The sequence below is a fragment of the Chiloscyllium plagiosum genome, chromosome 14 (assembly GCF_004010195.1).
Source record: "Chiloscyllium plagiosum isolate BGI_BamShark_2017 chromosome 14, ASM401019v2, whole genome shotgun sequence".
NCBI classification, from domain to species: domain Eukaryota; kingdom Metazoa; phylum Chordata; class Chondrichthyes; order Orectolobiformes; family Hemiscylliidae; genus Chiloscyllium; species Chiloscyllium plagiosum.
The window spans coordinates 7,727,638-7,753,218 of NC_057723.1; the positions used below are offsets into that span (position 1 = coordinate 7,727,638).

The 25,581-nt window shown below is 42.6% G+C and overlaps 1 protein-coding gene across 4 annotated transcripts; it reads left to right on the top strand.

The window, feature by feature from the left end:
- cd74b (CD74 molecule, major histocompatibility complex, class II invariant chain b) lies at window positions 1–24,549 on the top strand. 4 transcript variants are annotated; one of them, XM_043703106.1, is made up of 10 exons: window positions 1–183; window positions 6,697–6,875; window positions 9,850–9,932; window positions 11,278–11,340; window positions 13,011–13,106; window positions 14,114–14,234; window positions 15,745–15,828; window positions 18,642–18,836; window positions 21,251–21,295; window positions 23,218–24,549. In XM_043703106.1, the coding sequence occupies exons 1-10, from the start codon at window positions 83–85 to the stop codon at window positions 23,223–23,225; spliced, it is 975 nt and encodes a 324-aa protein (XP_043559041.1). In that variant the 5' UTR covers window positions 1–82; the 3' UTR covers window positions 23,226–24,549. The 4 variants fall into 4 exon arrangements, with proteins under 4 accessions (XP_043559041.1, XP_043559042.1, XP_043559043.1 ...); XM_043703107.1 differs by lacking the exon at window positions 21,251–21,295; XM_043703108.1 differs by lacking the exon at window positions 18,642–18,836 and having other exon boundaries at window positions 2–183.
- Window positions 24,550–25,581: the final 1,032 nt, after the last annotated feature.

The following is a 25,581-nucleotide window of genomic DNA, read 5'->3' on the forward strand; positions in this document are numbered from 1 at the left end:
TGCCCATATAGTTCTCTGTGAGCAGTGGGGTGAAGTCTCTAGTGGTGCAGGTAGCTAGCTCAGCCCTGAGGAGACTCTCACCATGTCAACCGACGAGCAGCAGAACTCTTTGCTGAATAATTCTCAACAAGATATCGCCAGCCACTCCAATGTGGAAGCTAGTGCTACTGTTACCGGCCGGAGGTGAGATTAAATCATAGGCAACCCTTCTGTTTTATGTATAATATGAAAGAAAATCCTTTGTGGACTTGTTTGCTAGTGAGAGATTTATAAAGACTTTCTTTGCCGGAGTAGCCCAGTGGCTGTGTAGAGAGAAACAGAGTATCTAAATCTAGTATAACTCAGATCCAGGTACTAAGTTCTGAATAAGAATTAAATCGGGCAGGAAATGTTAACTTTTTTCTCTCTCTCTCATGGGTATCTCCAGGATTTTCTGTGTTCGTTTCAGATTTCCATCATCTGGAGTGTTTTAACCATTATTTGCTGGAGTCAGAGGCGTGAACAGTGCGCAGTCTGTAAAACCTTTGAGCATGTTGTAGGGTTAGTCTTATGTCAGAAATTGACGCTTTAATAAATAAAAAATAAAATCAGGCTTTTCCAGCATTTGATGGTAGTCCCTAATTGTTACTTGAGAAGATGGTGGTGTGCTGCCTTTTTGAAACACTGCAGTCCTAGGGGTGCAGGTAAACTGTGGGGGAATTCCAGGATTTTGACTCAGTGACAATGTGGAATTGTGATCTGGTTCCAAATCCGGATGGCGTGTTCCATTGCAGAAGATCAAGACATTTTTTTTTAAAAAAAAACATCCCCCTGTCTTCTCTGGTAAATGTAGCTGATCGTGAAGGAGCAGGGGAGTTGCCCCCAGTGACAAATCAGAAATTGCTGGAAAATCTCAGCAGGTCTGGCAGCGTCTGCAGAGAGAAAACAGAGTAACTGTTCATGTCAAATGCATGGGAGTCGTAACAGTATCTCCATCGGAATTTCTAAAGTTCTAGCTGGGATCTTCATTCAGACTTTTGCTCACTTTCCTCATGTAGCTGTGTAATTTTGTTTTGTATTTTAAAACCAATTGTCCTGGTCAAATTATTATCACTCAACCAACATTGTGCATACAATTTCTTTTTAAAAGTGAGCTGGTCGTTTTATGACATTACTGTTTGTGGAATCTTGCTCTTTTCAACAGTGGCTGCCTTTTCTACCTTACTAACTTCTAAAAGGATCTCTCAAAAATCATTGTACATGTGTAAACCCTTCTCCTCTGTAACCTGTAATTCTTGTATCTTTTATATACTCCCAGAATCTGTCACTGATTTTGTAATAAGTGTCAGTTTTCTTTGGGTGGGTTCAGTTGCTACACAATAACAGCTTGACTCTTGGTGTGAAATGAATCATTCTGTCTGATTAATGTCAGTACGTGGGACCTACTGGGGTAACAGCAGAATCCAATTAGTTCTAGCTGGGATCTGAGTTTAGATTTTTTGCTCTCTTGCGCGACTGTACAATGTTGTCACTTTAAACTTCAGAGTCCTTTGTGATTCAGTCTCTAGATCTCTGCCTTTCATAGAACATCAAACCAGCCACTGAGAAAAGAGAGGGTTTTTAAAAAAAAAAAAATTGGTGCGGCTCTGAGTTAGCCAGTCATTACCAATCCCTGGTATTGGCGCTCTCAATGTTATTGGCTGTCAACTTTACTCTCCACTACATTCAGACCCACAAACAGTCCCTCCGCCAGGAGTCGCTGCTGAACAGTGAATTGGTTCAGTTCTGATCCATTTGGCCAGGCTCTTGTTAATAGTTTCAGGGTTCCCAATCCTGTCTTTATCTCCACAAATATACTCTTGGGAAGGGTTTTTTTTTTCATTTGTGACCATGGTTGAGAGGCGTTGCAAGTGAATTCAGTTCTGAAAATGAGCAGAAGGAACAAATGGATCTCTTCCAGAGGTGACAAACCGTTTTTAAACATCCCAGCAATGAAATATTGGCTCCATGTCTGGGGAGTACTACACTCTTTGTAATGAAGCTCCATTCTGAACTGTAGAAGGCAGTCTGACCAGGCTGTCCTGTTCATCAGATTTTATTTTGGCTTTTCTTTCTGGGGAGGAAATGATTTGATTTTGGTTTGGACATTTGTTTGTTTATCTTCAACTGGGACTCCAGACCAGTGTGTGCCGTTTCCATCGCACCCACCATGCACACACTAACTCCAACACATGTAGGCTCACTCACCATACACACACTAATGTTCTCTCAGACACCCAGATACAGATCATCACACACTAATACCCTCAGACACCCAGGGACATGCACTCACACAGGTAAATATGCACTCACCCATGTACACACATGCACAAACAGTCATGCACACAAATACAGAACACCCCCACACAAAGGACACTTATTGTGGGCATTGGCCAGGAGCAGGATCTTTTAGCTGAATTTGAATTTTTCTCAATCTAAGATGTCACAGAGCTCTTTTTTTTATATATTGTATCTTTTAATCTTCTGGGTGTTAAACGCTTTCAGTCATGTCTTGAGCTGCTATGCATTTGAAACAGGTACAAATGATAATGTCTGCATTCAACCAGTTTAAATGTTTGAACAAGTGTTTTCTTTGAAGGATTCACGGTCCAACAGTGTCTGGATGGATCTTAGTACATACATTCACCATTGTTTAGGAAGGGATTTACATTGCCGAGTTAAGTTAATAAAGCATTAGATGTGGTTTGGAGGAGTTATATTGTGGGGTCACAAATCTTGTAATTGACTTTGGAGGATAAATATTGATCTTTGATCACCAGTGCAAGGGGTCTACTTTTAGATTAGATTTGGTTTGAATTGTGCACAGGTTAGGATGTGGTTAGCAACTCACTTCTTTACTAAAACTCTTTATTTTCTCCCTTCTGCTTTGGCTAATGTTTAAACTAAAATCAGGGATTCAGTTATTAACAAGAATGCAGGTGGTTAAAATCAGAAGAATTAATAGGAGCACACTCCTAATTACCAGCTTTGCTCCAACTGTCAAACAAAATGGCTGCTCTTCTATTGCCAGAGCGTTCTTTTGAGATATCTCAGCTCAGTTAGAGCTGGAAAGTAATTCCATGAATCTTGTGGAGCAGTCTCATATAAGGTACGATCCACAGGTTACTTTTCGTTTTGACTAATCAATTGAATCATTTTGTTTGGGAACTGTTTCAGGGGAATAGTGCCAAGGTGGTGTTTCCATGGCCACCAAAATGGCTGCTGTTCAGCCAGTAGATGAACAAAGAAATGATTAAAACTGAGAAGTTTATGAAACGTTTGGTAAATAATTTACCTACAGAAGGTGGGGGGGGGGGGGAGAAAAGGGAGGGAAAAATAAACACAGTAATGTCTTGAAATGAACGTAGGGGACCTTTTATCTTCGTGTGTACCAGAGGAGTTAGATCAGGATGTTCAATTTAATTGTTTTAACTGGTTTTCCTTTTTGGCCATCCAGTAAGATTAATAATCAAAAATGTCTAATTTTTAATCTTGAAAAGGGTGAAATCAATACATCATTTCCCCAAGGGGAAGAACAAGTAACACTTACTAGGAAATGAGTGTACAGGTCACTCTTGAGCTCCATTTTTGAGGTACACAAAATTATTTGGGCCATTTTATGCCATTCGCAAGTGTCACTGATATTTTCCCCCTACTCGCCCTATATTTTGAATTCACTTCTGACTGTGCAATCCCTTTGTTCATCCTCCTTTTATAAATGTACAGCAATCAGACTAACAGGGCGGGAGAGAGTCTGGGGGAGCGAGTCTGGGGCGCAGCACTGAATTGGATGTCTCTTTCAAAGAGCCAACACAACCGATGGGCTGAATAGACTCCATTGCTGCTGTAAGATGTTGTAGAGATTCGCGAAACAGTTCAAGTATTTTAAAATAATCTTGTAAATTAACTGTACTGGAGTAAATCCTCAGTTTCTGCCTTGGGTGAACAGTAGATCTAATTATACCAGATCATAAAACCTGCTTTGTTTCCACTTTAGTTTACTGCCATGCCATACTCTTATAAAGGAGGAGTGATCCATTGGCAGATTACTGTTTATTGCCTAGTGAGTGCTGGTGGTTAATTCAACACTTGTGACTGGAGATCCCACTATGGTTCCTTTGTTGTCCAGGATTGTTCACTGTAATGAAATTATTTTCTTGCCATTGTCTGGTTTTACATTCTCTCACTCTCGACAAAATATACAGTTTTTGAGTTCAGTGCGGGAGCAGAAGTCCGCTAGTCAGCCCAATCCTGAGACTTTTGGTCAAAGTATCTTGGTGTGGGTCAATAAATACTAAGCAGGAAACCGGGGTGAATATTCCAAGTGTGACCAACTGGGTGAAAACAGGCCAGAAAAGAATCCTTAATGCTGAACTTGAAGCACTTGAGCTATTGTTGGCTATGAAAGCCAGTGGAATTTTCCAGAATTCCTGACTGTTTCACTTTGAGGCAGGAGGGGTTTTCCGTGTCAGTTTGCGAAAACATTCTTCTTATCATAAATCTGCATCATTAGTGTAATCAGTTCATCCAGAAACTCTCTCAACATGTTCCAGTTGCAGAAACATCTCAAATGATCAGTTCTGCTGTTCCAATCTCTCCACGGCTTTGCCTCCTTTAGCACCACAACTCACCTAGGCTTCTAGAATCCCTACACTCTGCAAGTAGGCCATTCAGCCCTTCCGGTCCACACCCAGACCCACCGCCCAATAACCTATCCTTAGGACCATGCATTTCCCACAGCCAATCCACCTAATGTGCACATCTTTGGACCGTGGGAGGAAATCCATGTAAAGAATGTGCAAACTCCACACAGACAATCGCCCAAGGCTGGAATTGAACCTGGGTCCGTGGCGCTGCGAGGCAGCAGTGCTAACCACTCCTATCACCTTAACCACTGTCCCATGTTAGGATGTGAATATTGTTGAAGGAGAAAATCACCTGGGGTATTACAGAGAGATGATGCACATTTGTTTACACCGATAAAAATGGCAATAATATTGAGTGCCCAATGTCCATTGTTACCGCAATCAATTGCCCTTTTTAACCATGAGCCCTTTTTAACCAGTGTCCATCTTTTTTTAACCATGGTGACTATTAACCCTTGTTTGCTCCTGCTGAGTGAAAAATCTTTGGGACTTTTTCTGATGCTGTTTGTTTGATCTACAGAAGTCAGAATTCTGGAAACACAACATGAATCAATCAAATTCTCTTGTAATTCACAAATTAGGGCAGTTCCCGTTGGAATTTTCTAACTTTTTGATGACTATGACATTTGGGAGAACACATTCAGTACTGATTATTATTGAAGGTTTTATGGGGGAAGCAGAGGAGAACAGCCATTCACTAAACATCACCTGGAGAAATGGGGAGAGATTGAGATATGAATAAACTTAACTCGTGGGTTGTAGGGCAAGATTAACACAAAAAAAACCATTCATCTTATCTATACCCCGCATGATTTTAAAACCTCCATAATATCATCTCTCCAACTCCTGCACTTCAGTGAAAAAATAGGTTAGAGTGGTTACATTACAGGGACAATGCAGAGACTTGGGCAACTGCTCTGGACATGTTGGTCTAAAGCCCAGATTGGCACAGCAGGGAAAATTTAATTCATTTAATTAAATATATTTGGGATAAAATGTTAATCTCATTTTCTGTGATCGTAAACCTACCAGATTGTCATTTTAAATAAAAATCTTATGGTCTGGTTCATTAATGTCCTTCAGGGAAGGACATCAGCCATCCTTACCTGGTGTGGCCTACATGTGACTCCAGACCCACAGCGATAGGGTGGACTCCTAACTGCTCTCCAAAGTGGAGAATCAATCCACTCAATTGTTCATCAGGGGCAAATAGGGATGGCCAAGAAATATCACCTTTCCCACGATACACACCTTCTGAGAATTAATATAACTTTTTTTTAAAAAAAATACCATCCCAGAATCAAAACGCTACAATCCTTGTATCAGCTGACTGAGTTTGGGGGGAAAGAAATGTTTGTGATAAGTTAGAAAGAGAGGACCTCAGTAGGGTCATTCAGAACCATCCATGGAGAACCGATGGAAATTTAAGTCTGAACTTTCCTATACAACGTAAGGAACAACCAGAAGGAACATTAAAGAGATTGGCACTTAGAAACCTGTCAATGATGAAGAGGACAATGGGGATGGTGTGGGAAAAACAGCACTTGATGATAATGGGCAGTCACTGAATGGTGTAGCAGATTGATGGGTTCAATACATAGAAAATACATAGAACAGTACAGGCTCTTCGGCCCTCAATGTTGTCCTACTTTAAGATCAGAATAACCTATATACCCTTCATTGTATTATCTTCCATGTGCCTCTCCATCCAATGGTCTCCTCCTACTGAAACAATACTTCTTCTACTGAGCAGTTAAATGAGTGTTGTGAGATTTAAGGGTATTGGAATGGGAGGGGTAGTTGTGGTAAGGAGGGAGCAAAGACCGTGGTCAACAATCAACAACCAACCAATCCAGCAAGAGTGAATCTGTTGACTATCCAACTGGATGTGAGAAGGATGGGTTATGGGATGGTCAGTCATGGGAGGAGTTGGAAATTCACAGTGAAAGCACAGAACATGTATCCAGATAGAGTTTTGGCAGCCACTTTGAACTTGGCATTAATGATATTCCTTCATTTTTCTATATTTCAGCAGCCGCACCTGCTCCAAGACTGTCCTCTGGAGTGGTGTGACCGTGTTGGCGGCCATGCTTATTGCTGGGCAAGTTGTCAGCGTCATGTTTCTGCTGAAGCAGCAGGAGAAGATAACCCACCTGCAACAGTCCACCAATCGGATCGAGCAGAAGTACTCATCAAGCCGGAACCCAATCCGTATGTACATCCTGTTTTCCCCCCCCCCACCCCACCCCGTTTACCAACTAACTGTTGTTGTCTAAACTCTAAACCAATCTGAGAGCTGGGGGGTTGGCTGTCAGCAAAGCAGGAAAGAGCCAGTCAGTGAATAGACTGAGGAAGACCATGTCAGCAATTATAAATCTAATTCTACAACTAGAACGATTCACAAGTTTGATTTAGCAAGAACCTCCAGCTGATTCCAATGGGGACACCCACTTGTGTTCCGATAGTCACCATGGAGGATTTGTGGTGACTATGGATGAGTTGGACTGTTCTTTTTGGAGCAGTTAGTGTTGAGGAAAGATTTAATTGGGTTATTGATAACGAAAGCACTTTTCAGCCCATAATTAGGAAGAAATATTAAGTGCTTTGATATGACATGGTGGCCCAGTCTTTGAAAATTGGCCATTCATCCCAATATTTACGCTCAACACAGGCTTCCTCCTGGTTCTCTTTATCTATCCCCATCAATGTATCCATCTATTCCTTTATCCATCACTTGTTTATCGAGTTTCCTCTTAAATATGTCAACACCATGAGCCAAGTCTCTTTATGCAGCAATTAGTTCCACATCCTCCCCATTCTCTGGGTATGCTATTTTACTTAATTTTACTTCATTTTGTAACTTGTGTTTTTTAGATTAGACTAGATTCCCTACAGTGTGGAAACAGGCCCTTCGGCCCAAGAAGTCCACACCGACCCTCTGAAGAGCAACCCACCCAGACCCATTCTTCTACATTTACCCCTTCACCTAACACTATGGGCAATTTAGCGTGGCCAACTCACCTGACCTGCGCATTTTTGGACTGTGGGAGGAAACTGGAGGATGTGCAAACTCCACACACAGTTGCCCGAGGTGGGGATTGAACCCAGGTCTCTGACGCTGTGAGGCAACAGTGCAAACCACTGCCACCCACTTGCCACCATGCTGGCCAACACAGTTTTTATCATGACTTCTTTATCATGCCGTGGTAGGGCACCTTAGAAAGTTTTTTTCATTGTATTTTTAATGTAAAAATACATATGGCAAATAATTTGAATTCTAATTCTAAAGAATTTCTCGTGATTTTCTTTTTTTTTATTGGTTTTAATCGTGACTTCCCATCCACCCCCACCCCCTTCTGGCAAGTTGAATCAACTGCGATGAAGGGCTTATGCTCGAAATGTCGACTCTCCTGCTCCTCGGATGCTACCTGACCTGCTGTGCTTTTCCAGCACCACATGTTTTGACTCTGATTTCTGGCATCTGCAGTCCTCACTTTCTCCAAACTCTCTCTCCCCTACCAAACGTTTTTAGTGTTTAAAACTCCCATCAGGTTGGTTCTCCTTTTCTGGTTGCAGGTAGTCACCTGGTATGAATTAGCTTGGGGAGTGTGAGGAGTCGGTGTGATCTTGAACTCCCAACCCACGATGGTGATGGAATCCGATTTTATGTCAGAAATTTCAAAAGTCAAATAGATATTGGAGAGGAATAACTTGCAAGCTTCTGAGATTAAAGTCAGAAGTCACACGACACCAGGTTATAGTGCAACGGGTTTATTTGAAATCACAAGCTTTTGGAGCACTGCTTCATCAGGTTCCATAATCCACCTAAAGCTTGGATTTTCAAGCCCATGTCTGTTCTGGAATATAGAGGGGAGGGATTTAAAAATGTGGGACTCAATTAGACTCCTCAATTCAGAATGACAACAGTTACTGTAATGGTAGTATCCTAGCTCCAAAGACTAAAATGGAAATAGATTTGTTTCATCTGCATTTCAATGCCAAATATCTTGATTTGATTTATTTATTGTCATGTGTACCTTAGTATAGTGCAAAGTTTTGTTTATGAGCAGTATAGGCAGCTCATAGTAAGCAAGGACATACAGATTATAGGGTGAAAAAGAGACATACAGGTTACATTGCACAGGGTGTGTGCTCGGCAAGATAAACATTGTTTGAAGTTAGTGTCCATTCATCAGTCCAATAATGGCTGGGAAGAAGCTGTTCCTGAACCTGCTGGTGCGTGTGTTCAGGCTTCTGCAGCTTCTGCCTGACTGAAGAGGTTGTAGGAGATTAATACTGGGGTGCGATGGGTCCTTGATATTTTGGCAGCCTTTTTGTGGCAGCAAGCTGTGTAAATGGAGCCCATGGATGGGAAGGTTGGCTTCCTTGATGGTTTGGGCTGTGCGTACCACCTTCTGTCGTGTCTTATGGTCCTGGGTGGAGCAGTTGCTGTATCAGGCTGTTATGCACCCAGACAGGGTGCTTCCTATGGTGCATCTGTCAATGAAGGACAGGAAGAAGGTCCTTAGAATTTTCTTTATGGTCAGAAATGTCTGGTGTATTTAAATCCCACTGCCAACTAAGATGAGGATGATATTCCAATGCATCTGTCCACATGTTAAATGCCTTACAGCACTTTGTCCATTTGACCAAAAATGCTTTAATGCAGGTCAATACTGATACAATGGTGACCGATTTGTGGAAAATTTACCATTGCAGAGTAGACCCCATGACCAATCAATACGCTAAGTGTATCAATATTACAGCATGGTATCTCATCGTGAATTTGAATAGATAGACATATTTAATGTCTAGATGCCAGCATGTTCCAGATAACTTTAGCAGTCTTTCTCCAGTGTTCCAAGGAGGATTGTTTTTTGGGGGCTACTAAAATGAAAATAGTGCGTGAGGCAATACAGTTTCTCTCTGGCCTTCACAATCGATCCCAAATGCAAAAGAACAGTTTCTGTTTTACAACCAAGGCCCTCCTGACCTATGAGGAGGTCATGTGAAAATGGTGCGGGGGAAGAAAAGTCCTGGAAAATTGGGGAAGTAAGCAAGGTTGATCATCTTTCTGAACCCCATTTGCAGCTCCCTTTGGAGACCAACATCCAATCCCCAATCTTCCTTTCAGGCTGTCACTAAGCCGTACTAATAAAAATGCCACTGTCTTCTATTTCTTCAGGACCTAAGCCAATGATCCACTTCAGACCCATGATGATGGACATGCCCATTGCTTACATTGACCCAAATGCAGAACATCCAAAGGTAATGTCCACTAGAGGGCTTAAAGAAAACCTAGACCTAGTACTTGCGGTTGTCTCATGCTTTTTCTTTTGGATCCTTCTGTGCACAACATTGACTGTTGCATTTGACCAACATGAAAGCAGAGACTGATCTCCAGAACCAACTTGTTGGACATAGATCTTCTGAGAATGGGATAAAGTGTTTCACAATACAAGGATTTTAATATTGGGTGCCTGTTCCAACACAAATCCCACTGGAAGCTTAAAGCAACCAAGAATTGAACATGCTGTTGGAGGCAGTGGAGGAAAGCTCATCATTTTGAGGTCCACGTGACTTTGGAAGGACTTCCTCCACTTGACTTCTTCAGCCTCCATGTCCTCCGTCTCCCTCACAGCCTGGCTCCTGGTTTAGCTACTTGGCTTTCCGGTTGAAATTCTCCATATTCTTTTTGCCCACAAAACCTCACTCAGTTTCCAGCTCAGTCCATGTCCCCATCAAGTCAGCTAATGATTCAATATGGCTATCCCAATGCCCTCTGCACTCAGCGGTCAAACCAAGTTTCAAGGCTGGTGAGGTGGCATTTGCACAACTGGCATTCCAACTCTGTCCCTCAACTGGGACTCTGCAAGACGCAGGAAATAACCCCTGATACTAATGCTGGATCCCAGCAGGATAGTGAGCTGGAATCACAGAAATTGGGTTGGGAATGTGGGACAGTGTGGATTTTTGTAGAGTGAGAAATGGTTCCATTACTTGCTGTAGTTGTCCAGTTTCTAGGCTGGAGGGTTGGAATTTTGGGGCACAAGTCAGCTGGGCTGGCTTTACTCCTACCCTGTGGGAATACCAAACATGGCATGATGTTGGGTTGGTAACACTGAGGCAGTGTCTAAACTTGGAGAAGTGAGAGGGCATGGAAAGCGTCATCCTACCCGCCATTTTGAAATGATCAGTCAACACAATATTGAGTTTGTCAATGACCCAGAAATTTGCAGTTTTCCATTGGGGCCTAACCAGAGAGCAGCTCTGCAGTGGATGCAGCAGGAGCTTCTGCACCCACCTCTGAGAGCCTGGATTCAACATGGCTCCTGAAAGGTGGCAGCTCTAACTCTGCAGTGTTTCCTTAGGACTGGGAGCAGCAACCTGAGGCTACCATTTCCTCTGGAGAGGAATTTGAGCCGGGGCCTTTTCTCCCAGAATGGAGAAACGTCCTCTGAGTGCCAGTGTATGCTTGCAATGCCTGTGTTCGTGTAGACCAGACCGGAGCAAGGCATTGTCAGGAATGTTAATTTGAGGGTGCTTTATAATGGTTAGTTAAACGTGGAAGTGAACAGTCATCTTTTGTTTTTCTCTCTTTCTTTTCTAACAGGCTCCTAAACCCACTCCTGCCAAACCCCTGACAGTGCTGGAACAAGTGCAGGAACTGCTGAAGGTATTGTTGAAGGGAATTTTTCAAAGATATGGTGAAGCCATAGAATGTTCCAGCACAACGGGACATCATTCAGTCCACTATGTCCATGCCAGCTTCTGGAAAGTCCTATCCAATTAGTCCCATTTCTCCAGCTTCCTACACATGGAGCAGCAAGAGTATCACCTACATGGGAACACCACCCTCTGCAAATTCCACTCACCATCCTGACATGAGAATATATGTTCGTTCCTTCAGTCTTGCTGGGTCAAAGTGTTGGAACTCTAACAGCACTTGGGGTGTCTCTGAGCTCACTGGATTGTGGCAACTCATCAGCTTCACGAGGGCAATTAAGGATGGGTAATAAAATGGTGGATTAGCCAGAGACACTATCATCTCATGAGTGATTTACACTTTTTTTTAAAAAAAAAAAGCTCTTCCCTCGACCCCTGTGACTCTTTACTCTGAGTGTTTATGCAAACCCTTTTGAGCATTTTATCATTTAATTTGTCACCACACATTCTGGTCATGAATTCCAGCAACTCACTGGGTTATTAAACCTCCTCCTCCCCTATCTGGTATTCATACCAATTTATCTAAACAAAACAGTGTCCTCTATTAATGACCCCAGGCTCCACCCCACTTCCTGTTTTCTCCACAAAATCCATTCGCAATTGTGAAGATCTCCATTAAATATCCCACTGGCCATCTCTGTTTGAAGGAGACTGTCCCTGCTTTCCCATTATTTCACGTACCCGATGCTGTTCACCTCTGACACCATTCTCGCAAATCTCTGCTGTGCCCTCTCTCTGGGAACTTAGCATCCTTTCAAATGTCTGGCGTCTGGAACTGGCTGCAATGTCACAACTGGGGCTGATCTACCAATTTTAAAGATTGCTTAAGAATATTGTAGATGTTGAGGGCTGCAGGGGAAGAGAATGGTTAGTGCAAAGGGTACGAATTGGAGAGCTCCTTCAGAGAGCCCAATGGGCTGAATAATTCTATAGCACCAACTCTCTCTCTCATTTGTGACCTGAATATAGCACTGCTGCCTCACAGAGCCAGGGACAAAAGAACCTAAGAACTAGGAGCAGGAGTAGGCCATCTGGCCCTTTTAGCCAGCTCTGCTGTTCAATAAGATCATGGCTAATCTTTTTGCGGAGTCAGCTCCATTTATCCACCCCCTTGCAGTAACCCTTAATTCCTGTTCAAAATTTTATGTATCCAAGCACCCAGGTTTGATTCCAGCCTCTGGCGACTGTCTGTCTGTCTGTCTGTGTGGGTTTCCTCCCACAATCCAAAGATGTGCAGATTAGATGGATTGGCCATGCTAAATTGCCCTAGTGTCTGGGGTTGTGCAGGGTAGGGGAATGCAGGGTGATGCCAATAGGTAGGTATGAGTCAGTGTGGGATGCTCTTCAGAGGGTCAGTGCAGACTCAATGAGCCCAATGGACTCTATCTGCACTAGGGATTCCGTGATTCTCGGAAAAGGACACCAGGTATTGAAGGCTTTGATCATTCTCACACCTCCTTTGCCATCCATGGTGAAAAAGCAACTTGATGGACTCTAGTTCCAATTTGTGTGCAGCCTGTACTTTAGCATGTGGCTTTAGTGTAATTGAATGAATGATTGATTGGCTGGTGAGGAAAAGGTCTGCCAAGTGATGACGTTGTCTTGATTTTTCATTGGCAGAAAGATAACATAACCAAGGAGATTCCAGAATTTAACAGCACTTTCTCTGCCAACCTTGACCTGCTGCGAGACAGCATGACTGAATCCGAATGGCAGGTTAGTGTTGATGACATTGAATTGCAGGCCATTCGGCCCATTTCTATACTGACTTCTACACACAAAGCTGCCTCTCATTCTATATCTCCTCACCCTATCAGCCCGAACCTTCTGTTCCTTTCTCCCACATGATATAAATGAATAAACTGATTATTGTGCATTAAGAAATTAATAAATATTCATCAGGAGTCTGTCTGGCTTTCCTTTTTATACTTCCCAACTACTTGGAGTGGTAGTGAATTCCAGAATGTAATTCCTCCTGCTAATTGGATTTATTGTGTATGCGTTTTGGATTCTTTTACAAAGTAGGAAGTGGAAGAGTCCATTCAGTCCATTCATGGCTGACCACACAAGTGAGTGCTGTGTTATATGAATTTTAGTGCCTGTGTGATGCCAGCTGTGTAGACTGATGTCTCAATGACTGACTGGCAGATCATATCAGACAGCACCTTCTTTTGTCTGCTCAAGATAGACTGAGTACTGATAGTATTCCACCAAACCAAAACTCAGAACATAATGTTGAGTGTTAAATATGGTTCTGTGATGGCACAGCACTTATTGAACAAGCCTGAGTGTTTTACAAATTACACTCCTAACACATTTAACATCAGTAATGCTCTTACTGTGGCTTCCTTATGCTTGCTACACAAATTCAGATCTCTCCTCTCCAGAAGAAGGGAACACCCTTTTATAAATTTAAATGCAACTGTGAGGGACATTAATTCCCTGGTACATTCTCCATGGCTCACATTAATTAGGGTCAGCTTGCCAATGAATCACCACTTTTTTTTTTTACAAGTTGTATAAATTGATGTTCCCTTTGAAATTTGGCATTCTTGCATTTGTCCTGATGAGTGCAGGGCAAAAAGCTTTGGTACCATTCTGTTTTTATTTTACAGTTGCACTCAAATTTAATTCCCTCACTTGGAGTCAACCCACAAACCGGTTCAGATGACCCACTCCCAATCCTTAATAACTGACCATTGCTGCATCTTTGCTGTTTACAGGACTTCGAAAGTTGGCTCCGAAACTGGCTCTTTTTCCAACTCATTCAGGAGAAGAAACCTGTCCCGACAACCAGTGCACCCCACCACGAGCCAATGCCTGAACCCGAACCCCAACCCAGTGGTACGTGACTGTCGTGTATTTCATTCCTTGTCCTGAAGGGGGTGATCTCTCAGCTGGCTCACCTTCAGCGTGCATCAGTAAGAATGAAGATCTTGCATTTATTTGTTTCACCTTCTGAGGGCATGTCAAAGCTAGGCGTTAGGCAATGGACATCTTCGGCAGTACAATCACTGTTGCTTTGCAATGTTGACTAATGACGTAGCCTACATGATGACCAATCTGTTGTACAAACAGAAATTGGGATCAGTGAACATAGGTTTCACCTGAGAGATCCATGTTACAACAAACTCTCAATATTACAAAACTCATAATCCTGAGACCTAGGCTTGTACCCTGGGGACATGGAGCCAGATCCTACAGAGAACAGGTGGAATTTCAATTCAGTTGAAACATCTGGAATCAAAAGCTATTCATGGTAATGGTGGTCATGACAACCATCAATTGTTATGTACATCTGTCTTGTTCTCGTGTCCTTACAGGCAGGAAACTGCAATTCTTACCTGGTCTGGCCTATACGTGACTCCAGACCCACAGCAATGTGGTTAGCTGTTAACCCTCCCCAACTGTTCGGGCCAAAGGACTGTCAAAGATTGGTAACAAATACTCACCTTGGTAGGGAATACCTAAAGGAACAAATACAGGAATTTCCGGAGGTCCCAAAGACCTGTGCTGTTAATGAAGTGCATTTAGAGTCGTCTGCATGGAGGCCTTAAAGGTCCCAAAGAAATAGGGAAATTCTTCCTGAATGTCCAACGCCAATATTTGCCCCTCAACCAACTTCATTTTTTTTTCAAAACAAAAAGCAAATTATTCTCTCACTATCTCAATGGTCCGTGTGTGGCCTTTCTGGATTGAAAAGGAAACTTTCGTAAGGAAAGACCAGAGGACTGTCAAAGTTATAACACAGAGAGGCCATTCAGCTCATCATGTCAACATTGGCTGGTTATGCAGCTGCCCATTATAATCCCACTTTCTGGAACCTGGTCTATTGCCTTGTTGGTTCCAATACTTTGTGGGAAACATTGAGGTTCCTTTGTAAATGAGGTTAGGGTCTCTGCCTGAACTGCTAAACTGGGCATTTAATTCCTGACCCCCACCACCCTCCTCATTATAATCCTTCCATCAGTCATCTTCAATACATGTCCCCACTAGGGGAAAGAGGAGGAGAGAAAGAGAACAAGATAGAGGTGCTGATGTTAGGGAGAACATTCTGGAATTTTGGTCCAAGGAGGGGTTGGAGTAAATTGTGGAGAGGGAGGGATGAGGACACGGAGGGGCAGGGGTAAGGCCATGGAGAGACCGAGAGGGAAGGGTGCAGGGATTTGAAAACTGTTTTGAAGATTCTCAGATGAGGCTCTACTAGGAGCTGATGAAGGCTTTGAGCACCGCGGGAAGGGATAGTAAGTGAATCCCATCAGTACCAAGCTGCTGTCTCCAACCAGTGGTGAATGTATCATTCTTACTTTCTTTTGTATGTTTGAATCTCCTTCTTTGTTCCCATATACAACAGGGCAAAAGATTTACTCCAGCTTTGTGATGAAACCAATGATGGTTAGCCTTCCAGAGTCTGACAACGCTCCAGAAGCAAAAATAGGTAACTCTTCAAAATCCGTGTTCAGTCCAGAGCAAATGCAGGATTGGGAGGGACTGCTCTGGGTATAGTGAGAATATACACCCCCGTTTCCCACTGTGGAGATTGCAGTCACCAGTGGATGGAAGAGAAAGTTAGGAATGGTATCATGATGATTTGCACTTGCTCAGTCAGATTGTCCATTTGTCCAGAACCAGGGGACTGCATACACACCGGGAAGAACATTCCCAACCAATCTGTTGGAACAACATTGGACCTGCTTTTAACCCTTGGATGTGAATAGATTGTGAATGAGTTAAGGTCAGACTTGATGCTGAATGATTTAGGAGTAGAGTCTGTGGAACAGGCTCCTTAGCCTGTTGATTTTATTCAAATGCACTGGGTTTCATTCAGAAAATTTCCAAACAGTTTCTGAGTAACTTTGAGTCTTAACAGTACAGAGGCTAACCTGCTGGGAGGAACAGATGGCTGCTTCTCCTTTTTGTGTAGGTCTGATGTTATTGATTGATCATCAACCAGTCAAAACACCACAGAATTGATGCTCTGGTTAACCAGTATCTTCACTAGTGTGGTGCCAAGTTAGTGAGACTTTGAACCAAAGCCCATAAGATGTACAGGGTTGGATGCACCAGAATGGTGCTGGGGATAAGTCAGGCAATGAGGGCAGACACGTGACTATGGGATGAGCCTGCATTAGAAATAAGAAAACAAAGATTTAATCAAGATTTGCCTTTTTGATTAAAGAATTGATTTAAAGGAAAGATTGACTCTCTAGCCACAGGAAGCGATCACAATGGAGTTAAGAGAAACCTTTTTTGTCGTGGAGTAAGGAGAATACTTACAACTGGGTCAATTACATCTAAGGAAAAGGCAGATAAGTAGTCATGATAATGCAGAGCACAAAACTGGTTGTTGAGTCGGTTTAATTTGAGGACAGTCAGATGGACAGAATGAGCCGTGAGCTCTAAGATCAGGAGACCAATCATGAGGTTACACGCCCACCAAGCCAAGCTGGCATGGCCGTTCCTGAAGCATTATTGATAAATTGGGGAAGGTTCTTAAACCAACTTAGTCACGTAAGAGTAATAGACATCCTGCTCTGAGCGAGACTATGATTTAATTCTTGACTGTTGCCACCAATGCCCACATCATCAATGAAGGTAATGGCTGACCTTTGTCTTTGAATTCCTGCACTCCATGAGAAATTCCTTGCAGAAACTGAAGGCTTTGCTGAGCCACTTTCTGAGAACAATTCAGGTTAACCGTGTGGTGTAATATGTTGGCTCAGACCAGGTAAGCACAGCAGGTTTCTCTGTTTATGGACAACACAACAGCTTCTTGGTCACGTACACTGTTTTCACTTCAATGATATCAATGTGCTATTTGTGAACTGCACTCCCAACATCCAGCTGGAATTGGAAGTTGAGTTTCTAAGGTTTATTTTTACAGACATCTGGATAATGGGTCCAGTCATAGAACCAGTGCATTGCATTTATTTTTGAATCCGACAAACATTTAGCAGCACTCTAATAAAGCAATTACCCATGAATTGCCTCCCAGCCTGTGAACTGACTCCCATATCATAAACCCTACCCAACCTTTGAATCTTCTCCCACAGCCAGTGTGCACCCAGCTGTATCACCTGGGGGAAAAAACAATTCCATATCAATATTCTGCAGTACCCTCCAGTAATCCTCTAAGCTGTGAATTCAGCTTGTAGTTCTGTTATTCAACACCAGACTTCCATGGATTTGCAATCTATGGGTTTGAAGAGCTCGCTGCAGGCTCATCTCGCAATCGAAGTGAGTGTTGGATCTTCCATGTCAGCCCAGAGGCTGCACACACTGAAACTGTCTGTTGAATCCAGGTCTGATCTTCTCATTCTATGCAGGGCAATCGTTCTGAAGGATCGAGTCTCTTCAGGTTCTTTTGAGTGATTAAGGTACAGCTTTTCACTTGCACACCTTCTTAACAGGCACAAGGTCAGAAGTCGCACGACACCAGGTTATAGTCCAACAGGCTTATTTGAAATTGCAATCTTTCAGAGCGCTGTGGCTAAGGTGCTTTGTGATTTCAAATAAACCTGTTGGACTATAACCTGGTGTCCTGTGACTTCTGACCTTGCCCACCCTAGTCCAACACCAATGCCTCCAACAGCTTCTCAATGAGGAGGTCTCAAGTTTTTTTTTGTGATCTTGCTGCCCAACATACCATTTACTCTGGATGCTGAATACAAGCTCTCATCCCTCCAAATATTCCATTCCCTTCTTTTTACTGGAGAACATGTCCAAATTAGTAGGGTTACAAATCCCAGCTCCAGTAGCATCGCCCAATTGTATCAACGTCGACAGAAGCTCAGGGGCATCAGGTTTAACGGGGGGAATAAAAACAGCAACAGTAAAGTACCTTTACTTAGTGCCTTTTTAATATAGTAAAATATCCCAAAGTACTTCACTGACACCTAGAAATACAAGGACCCAGCAGAACAAACATGGCCAAGGAGGTAGCTTTTTAGAACAAAGTAGGGAAGGAGCTGGAGAGATTTTGAAAAAGAATTCCAGAGCTTGGGCCTAAGACAGTTAAGGGAATGGCTGACAGTATTGGTGTAATTAAGGATACACAGAAGGCCAGACTGAGAAAGGGTGCAGCAGTTTCGGTACGCTCAGAGGTTACACAGACTGGGGAAGGGAAAAGTCTATGTTGGGGTTAAACACGAGTGGTGAGAATTCTAAAACCCTGAAGGTGGGCTACAGGCAGAGGACTGTGCGTGAAGAAAAACATCAATGTGATGTCAAACATTATCTTCCCTCGTTCAGTGCTCAGCTCGGACACAGAGTGTCAGAGACGTCACAAAGTCGCGGTTGTTCCTGGAGCTTTCCGTCCCAGTTGTGATGAGATGGGAAACTATGAGGCAAGACAGTGTTGGCCAAGCACAGGATACTGCTGGTGCTGTTATCCGAATGGAACAGAGATCACCGGAACAGCCACTCGCGAGAATTTAACTTGCGAAAGTACGTTTCAGTTTTCTTAATCTACGTGAGAGGATGAATGTAATGTAAAAATCCCCCATGTCATAGGGAATGAATTCACACACTGGAGGAGCCTGTGTTCACATGCATCAAGACCTGGACAATATCCAGGCTTGGGCTGCTTTGTGGCAAGTAGCACTCTGATTACACAAGAACTCATAAAATAAGAAAGGATCCAGCCATCAGTCCTACACATTCAGTGGCATTATCATCAATGGTTTTCCCCACCATAGATGTCACTAATAACCTCAAATTTAACAGGCTTTGGGGTTAATGAGTGCAGTGGTTACAACAGCAAGTCAGAAACTGGGAATTCTGTGGTGAGTGTGATGGAATATTTCCCACCTGCCTGGATGAGTGCAACTCCAACAACACAACAGCATTTAGGATGATGCAAGACACTTCATTGGTATGGCATGCACAGATGTGCACTCCCTGCACCACCGAACGCACAGTCGCAGCAGTGTGTACCATCTACAAGATGTACTTCAGCAACTTGCCAACATATTTTCAATAATCTCCCAAGCTGACAAGATCATCTGGTTGGAAGGATAAGGACAACAAGCACACCACTATCGGCAAATTTCCCATCAAGCCACACACCATCCTAATATGGAAATATATCACTGTTTCTTCACTGTCGCTGGCTCAAGATCCTGGAATTCCCTCCCTACCAGCATTATGGGTCTACCTACATGCTAAGGGCTGCAATAGTTCAAAAACGCTCCCTCTGAGTGTGAGAGAGAGAGAGAGAGAGAGAAACTAGGGATGGGCAATAAATGCTGGCCCAGCCAGCAATGTTCACGTTAATGAATAAAATAAGTACAGGAATGAAGCCCATTGGAACCTGTCCCCTACTTAATGGTTTGTACCTCAGCTCCATTTTCCTACTTTTGATCCAGATTTCTTGATTGCCTGATCATAAAAGCAATCTGGTTTAGGCCCAAACGATCTAGTAGATCACTTTCCCAGGGTGTTCCCGATTTCCATAATCCTTTGTGTGAAGATCTTGAGCATAATTTCACTATGAGGTGGGTCTGTGTCCAATTTAAAGACTAGATTCCCTCTTTTTTTTCTCTATGTACCCCCAACTCCTCCTCCTCGGCATCAGCAGAAAAGCTTTATCTTTCTTAACTGGAACATAAGAACTAGGAGCAGGAGTAGGCCGTCTGGCGCAGCGAGCCTGCTCCACCATTCAACAAGATTATGGCTGGTCTTCTTGTAGACTCAGCTACATTTACCTACCCGCTCACCATAACCCTTAATTCCTTTACTGTTCAAAAATCTATCTTTGCCTTAAAAGTATTCAATAAGATAACCTCAACTGCTTCACTGGGCAGGGAATTCCAGCGATTCACAATCCTTTGGGTGAAGAGGTTCCTCCTGAACTCAGTCCGAAATCTGCTGCCCCTTATTTTGATGCTATATCCCCTACTGGCAACAAACCTCCCTGCTTCTATCTTATCTATTCCCTTCATAATTTTATATATTTCTGTAAGGTATCCTCTCATTCTTTGAGATCATTTTAAACCTTTCAATTGGATCAGGCCTCAGGTGGAATACAAATTCAGTTGAGCCCCAAAGGCAGGATTGCACATGGTCCAAATATTGGTATCTTCCGGAAGGAAGAGGTCAACTACAGAGATCAGGAGTGAGAACGCTTGGATACTGAGCTCAGTAATTGTTAATTTGATGCAGCAATGACAACCAATACACCACATCTTAAAGAAGGCTTTAAGGATGATTTGGATCTTTGATAGAATTGGATTGTCAATTCTTTGATATTTGGATTCAGGTCACTGAATTACATTAACAAACGATCCCTCCAGATTGGAGAAGCCGGTGTCCATGTACATGCACTATCCTATGAACTTAAGTCAAAAATTGCGAGAGAGTTACAATGTGCAGGGAGGTCCTTTGGCCCATTGTGTCTGTCTGCACCAGCTCTTGAAAGAGCAAATTAATAAAGCAGGGACTGAGCGAAAACTTGTATTGCCCCTACAACAAAACCCATATACACTTGCCACTGTAATATTCCTTGCCTAACCACTGAATTCTCTCCCACATTCACTCTCCCCAATAATAGAATCTAACCTTCAATTTAATCTGCGCTGTACTCTATACCCGTTCGTGCCTGTTCATCTATGTTCGTGAGAGAAACCACCGAATCAATGTTTCTGGAAGCCCAACGGGACTCTGTCTTAAAATAGCGGCCCATCTTTCACTATCCAAGATTAAAACAGCCAACCCTCCTTCACTATCAAAGATTAAACTGTACAAAGTGAATAAAGAATTACCTATGACAGGCTGGATTTTAATAAAGCTTTAATAAATTGTCATTTTTATTTTCAATTTCCTCTTGCCTGTCTTTAATTGAGGTTTATTTCGATCTTTAGGCTTTAGAAAGTCAGATGATCTGAACATGTCTGGCTTGGCAGCAAGTAAGTAACCAGTGGGTTTTTTTTTAACAAGCTTCTGAAATTAGAATCTGAATAGAAAAGAATATGCAGTCCAGTTGTGTATAGGCTCTTCATAAACCCTGTCCAAAACTCTGCTGTCCACATCTCTACTTGCACTAAGACCCAGTCTGCAGTTACACCCCGTCACCCCCCCACTTCTCAACGTCCTCCCCGATCTCTGTTGGTTCCTGTTTAGACAATGATCTATTTCAGTGTTTAGATCAGAGTGGTGCTGGAAAAGCACAGCAGATCAGACAGCAAACGAGGAGCAGGAAAATCGACGTTTCGGGCAAAAGCAGTTCATCACGAATAGAGGCAGGGAGCCTGCAGCGTGGAGAGATAGAAGTAAAGCGAATGATCTATTTCAGACTTCTTATTCCAGTCGATTCAGCCTGTCCTTGAATGGGAGTGGGGCTGGAGAGGTGTGAGCAGGTAGAGAAAGGGAACTTCTGCTTATGATTTGTGGCTCTGTTTGCAAGTACGGTCCAGGTGGTGGAGAGGTGGTAACATTGCTGAGCTGGTTGATGCAAGGCCCAGGGGATTGGAGTTTAATATCTCACAGTGGGAACTGCTCAAATTCAATCAATGACTGTGGAATTAAAAGTGTGTCTCAGTAAAAGTGACCATGAAACTGTTGTGTATGTATTACCATAAACAGCCACCTTATTCACTAAAACCTTACCTGTTTTGGCCTGCGTGTGACTCTAGATCAAAATGTTCTCTGAAGTGGCCTAGTTAAGGGGCTTTAACAGACTCATCTTGAAGGGATGAATGGCCTATTCCTGCACCTATTTGCTATCAGTGACAAATCCTGGATGAGCCAACAATATGCATCCAGGGACAAATGTGCTCACGAAAAGGGAAATTAGAATATGTTTCAAACTAAATATTAAAGAGGACGGTTTTGGATCTGCATTTCTTCATTGAGTTGGTTTCTTGGCCCTGAGTTGGATGATTTTGTTCGAATCTCAATCTTGAGACTTGAGCACAAAATCTCAATGGACTCTCTCCATTTCTGTTGGATGCCCCAAGCTGCACTTTCAGGTGAACTTCACATGTTCTCTGAGCACTTTATTAAAGGAGTGCGTTACTCCTGGCGTCGTGGCCAATATTTATTGATTTAATTTTTAATTTCATGTATTTATTGAATTCAAATTCCGCATCTGCCATGATGGGATTTGAACCAAGGTCCCTTAGAGCATTACCTGGGTCTCTGGGTTAACGATCCAGTGATCATTCCATGAGGCCATCACCTCTCCCAATAGCCAATATTTATCGTAAATTAATCCATCAAGTTGTCAATCACCAAAACCATATTATTTGCTCATTGTCCGTTTGATGTTAATGTAGATATTGCCAGCCACATTTCCTACATTTTAATAAAGACTGCACTTTGAAGATTTTTCATTGGGCGTAAAGTGCTTTGGGATATCCTAAAGCATTTCTTTATTTTGAATCTTTAGAAATGTCTCACAAAAGGGCGGCACGGTGGCACAGTGGTTAGCACTGCTGCCTCACAGCGCCAGAGACCTTGGTTCAATTCCCGCCTCAGGCGACTGACTGTGTGGAGTTTGCACGTTCTCCCTGTGTCTGCGTGGGTTTCCTCCGGGTGCTCCGGTTTCCTCCCACAGTCCAAAGATGTGCAGGTCAGGTGAATTGGCCATGCTAAATTGCCCGTAGTGTTAGGTGAAGGGGTAAATGTAGGGGAAGGGGTCTGGGTGGGTTGCTCTTCAGAGGGTCAGTGTGGACTTGTTGGAACGAAGGGCCTGTTTCCACACTGTAGGGAATCTAATCTAATCTTCGTACACAATCCAGATGAAAGCAACGTGAAGAAAATTGTGTTGAAATTGCAAAATGTTGGGTGAAATTTTGTAAACTCATGCAAACTTTCTTTTTCATTTCAGTGAATTAAGAGCTCGCTGGGGAAAAGCAAGCAAAGTCTGACCAGCTTCATTCCAGACATCATACATTAATTGCAACTCCTGATTTTTATTAACCTTGGGTATGATCGCTAACTATTGAGAGCTGACCTCCTTATCTGGCTGATGTACTTTCCATTTTTCTGAAAGACCTGTCCTCACTGATGATTTTTTAAAGAGAGGAACAAATTGCCCGAATCTTTGATACTGCTCACTTCCCTAAAAAGAGATTTACTTCCACTAGACGTTCCATTTCATCCAGTATCAGCCCCCCTCCCTAGGGGTTGGTTCTATTCTTTTGCCTCCACACAATGACGATGATGTTTCATGAATTTCAAGGTCTTTGAAGCTTGTCAATAATTTAATTCAGAAGTGCAAGATTCCTGGATTTTAAAATACCACACAGGACCTATTTAATTCCAACAAAATCTAGACTGCTGCAAAGGAAATTAAATAACTTTGCAATGGAGCCCTGAGATTAATGATAACCTTCTGCTGACTCGCAGAACATGGCAGAGAATCAAGATGGGACAATAGTGTGAGGTTGGGACCCTTCATAGAGCGTTCTGTTGATGAGTTCCAATCCTCCTGTAGCTACTGGCCTATCCATTTCAATTTGGAATTACAACCCCAAATCACTCATTTACTCTGGTTTAGTGCCTTAGAATTTCCCACACTAACTGCAGTGACAGGACTATCACCACATAGACCACAGAAGAAGATTATCACCAACACTTTCTCAAGTGGCAACTGGGACACTCAGTAAATGTCAGCTTTGCCAGCAACACCCACATTTGGGTTCAGAAGCAGGCAATGTATTTGAAATTTATTCCATGGCAATTTGCTTTTTGAAGTGAAGTGATTTTTTTTTGCCCCCATCTCCGTATTTTTATGATTAAAGGCTCGATGTCTTTTATCGAGATATCTGTTTATATTCCCAGGCTATCCTTCACCAGACCTTGCAGAAGCACCCACATTATAACTCTGCACCTGGTTTTTGGTTACATAGAATATGTAGAACAGAAATAGACCATTTGGTTCAGCTAACCCACGCTGGTATTCATTCGCCACTAAATTGACCATCATAACCCTTCTCCCTCAAAGCCTTGTCCAAATGATAACAAAAAGGACACAATCCTGATGAAGGACCATCACCAGAAGGTCATTATGCACAATCACTTTTTAAAAGCTGTCATTGTCTATAAGCAACGTGTGAAAACTGTTATTGCTTCTTAATCTTTTTTATTTGTAACTCAATGGTGATTGCTTAATTGTAGATGGGGATAAATATTTTGCAATAAAGGGAGGGAATTCTGATCTTGTGTTCTGTTTTGGACAATAGAAGTGCCTGGCTTCAAATTAAAAGTCAAGTCTTTGCCTGGTTCTTGGAGCCTAGCAAAAAGGCCTCAATCCATCATCAAGGCCTATGGGTGTGAATAGTGAGTGGAAAAGATTTAATGATAGGGTTTCCAAATCTGGAGCCTTCAAAAATGAGCGATTCATTGGCAGGACATTGGTGGAGAATAACCATTGGCAAATTTCAAAATAATTCCACATGTTGTTTCCGTTTTGTTTCTTTATTGGTGGAAGTGGGGGTAACAAGCCCTGATCGACTGACACTCAAGCCTCACCCCAATCTGGTAATTTTGGGACAGGTTATTTGAGATGGACATTCAGGTTGGGTGACTATTGAATGAGGAGATAGAAATAGTAGGTCATGCGATGAAGCCTTCAGGAATATGACAAACTACCATTCACAAACCAATTTTTCAGTGCTTTTGTCTATTTTTTTGCTTCCTACACATTCATGTACACAGGGCAAAGGCAACTATTCGAGAGAGAAAAGGTGAAATCTTCAAGGCAATGAGAATAAAGACTTGACAAAATCTGCTCGATCTTTCTTTTCTCTAATATGCTGCTGTATAACACAATGAAACTCAAAACACCAAGGAGAATGTGGGGTGCAAAGAGCCAATTTCTCCTCATGTCTATTGCATGCAAGTCCATAATCACTCACAATACCAGTTACAAAGCAGATGTGCCATGTCTGTCATTACAAAGGAGAAAATGTGTAATTTCTTATCAGCAAGCTGATCAAATCCCATAGCATTGAGGGGGAAACATTGGGCCCACTCAAGTAGGAGAAAGACAGTGAAGTCCATTGTGTCTGTGCAACATGCCTGTTTGAAGATGCCAGTCAAACTACTAACCTCTTTTTCCTGTCGATATTCCTGCCGCTGTTTGTTTTTCACATTTGCAATTCCCTTTTGTCATAAACTCTGGAAGGAGCATCCGGTTTGAAAAATGTACCTACAGAAATTATTTCCATTGTGAACCCAAATGGAGAGA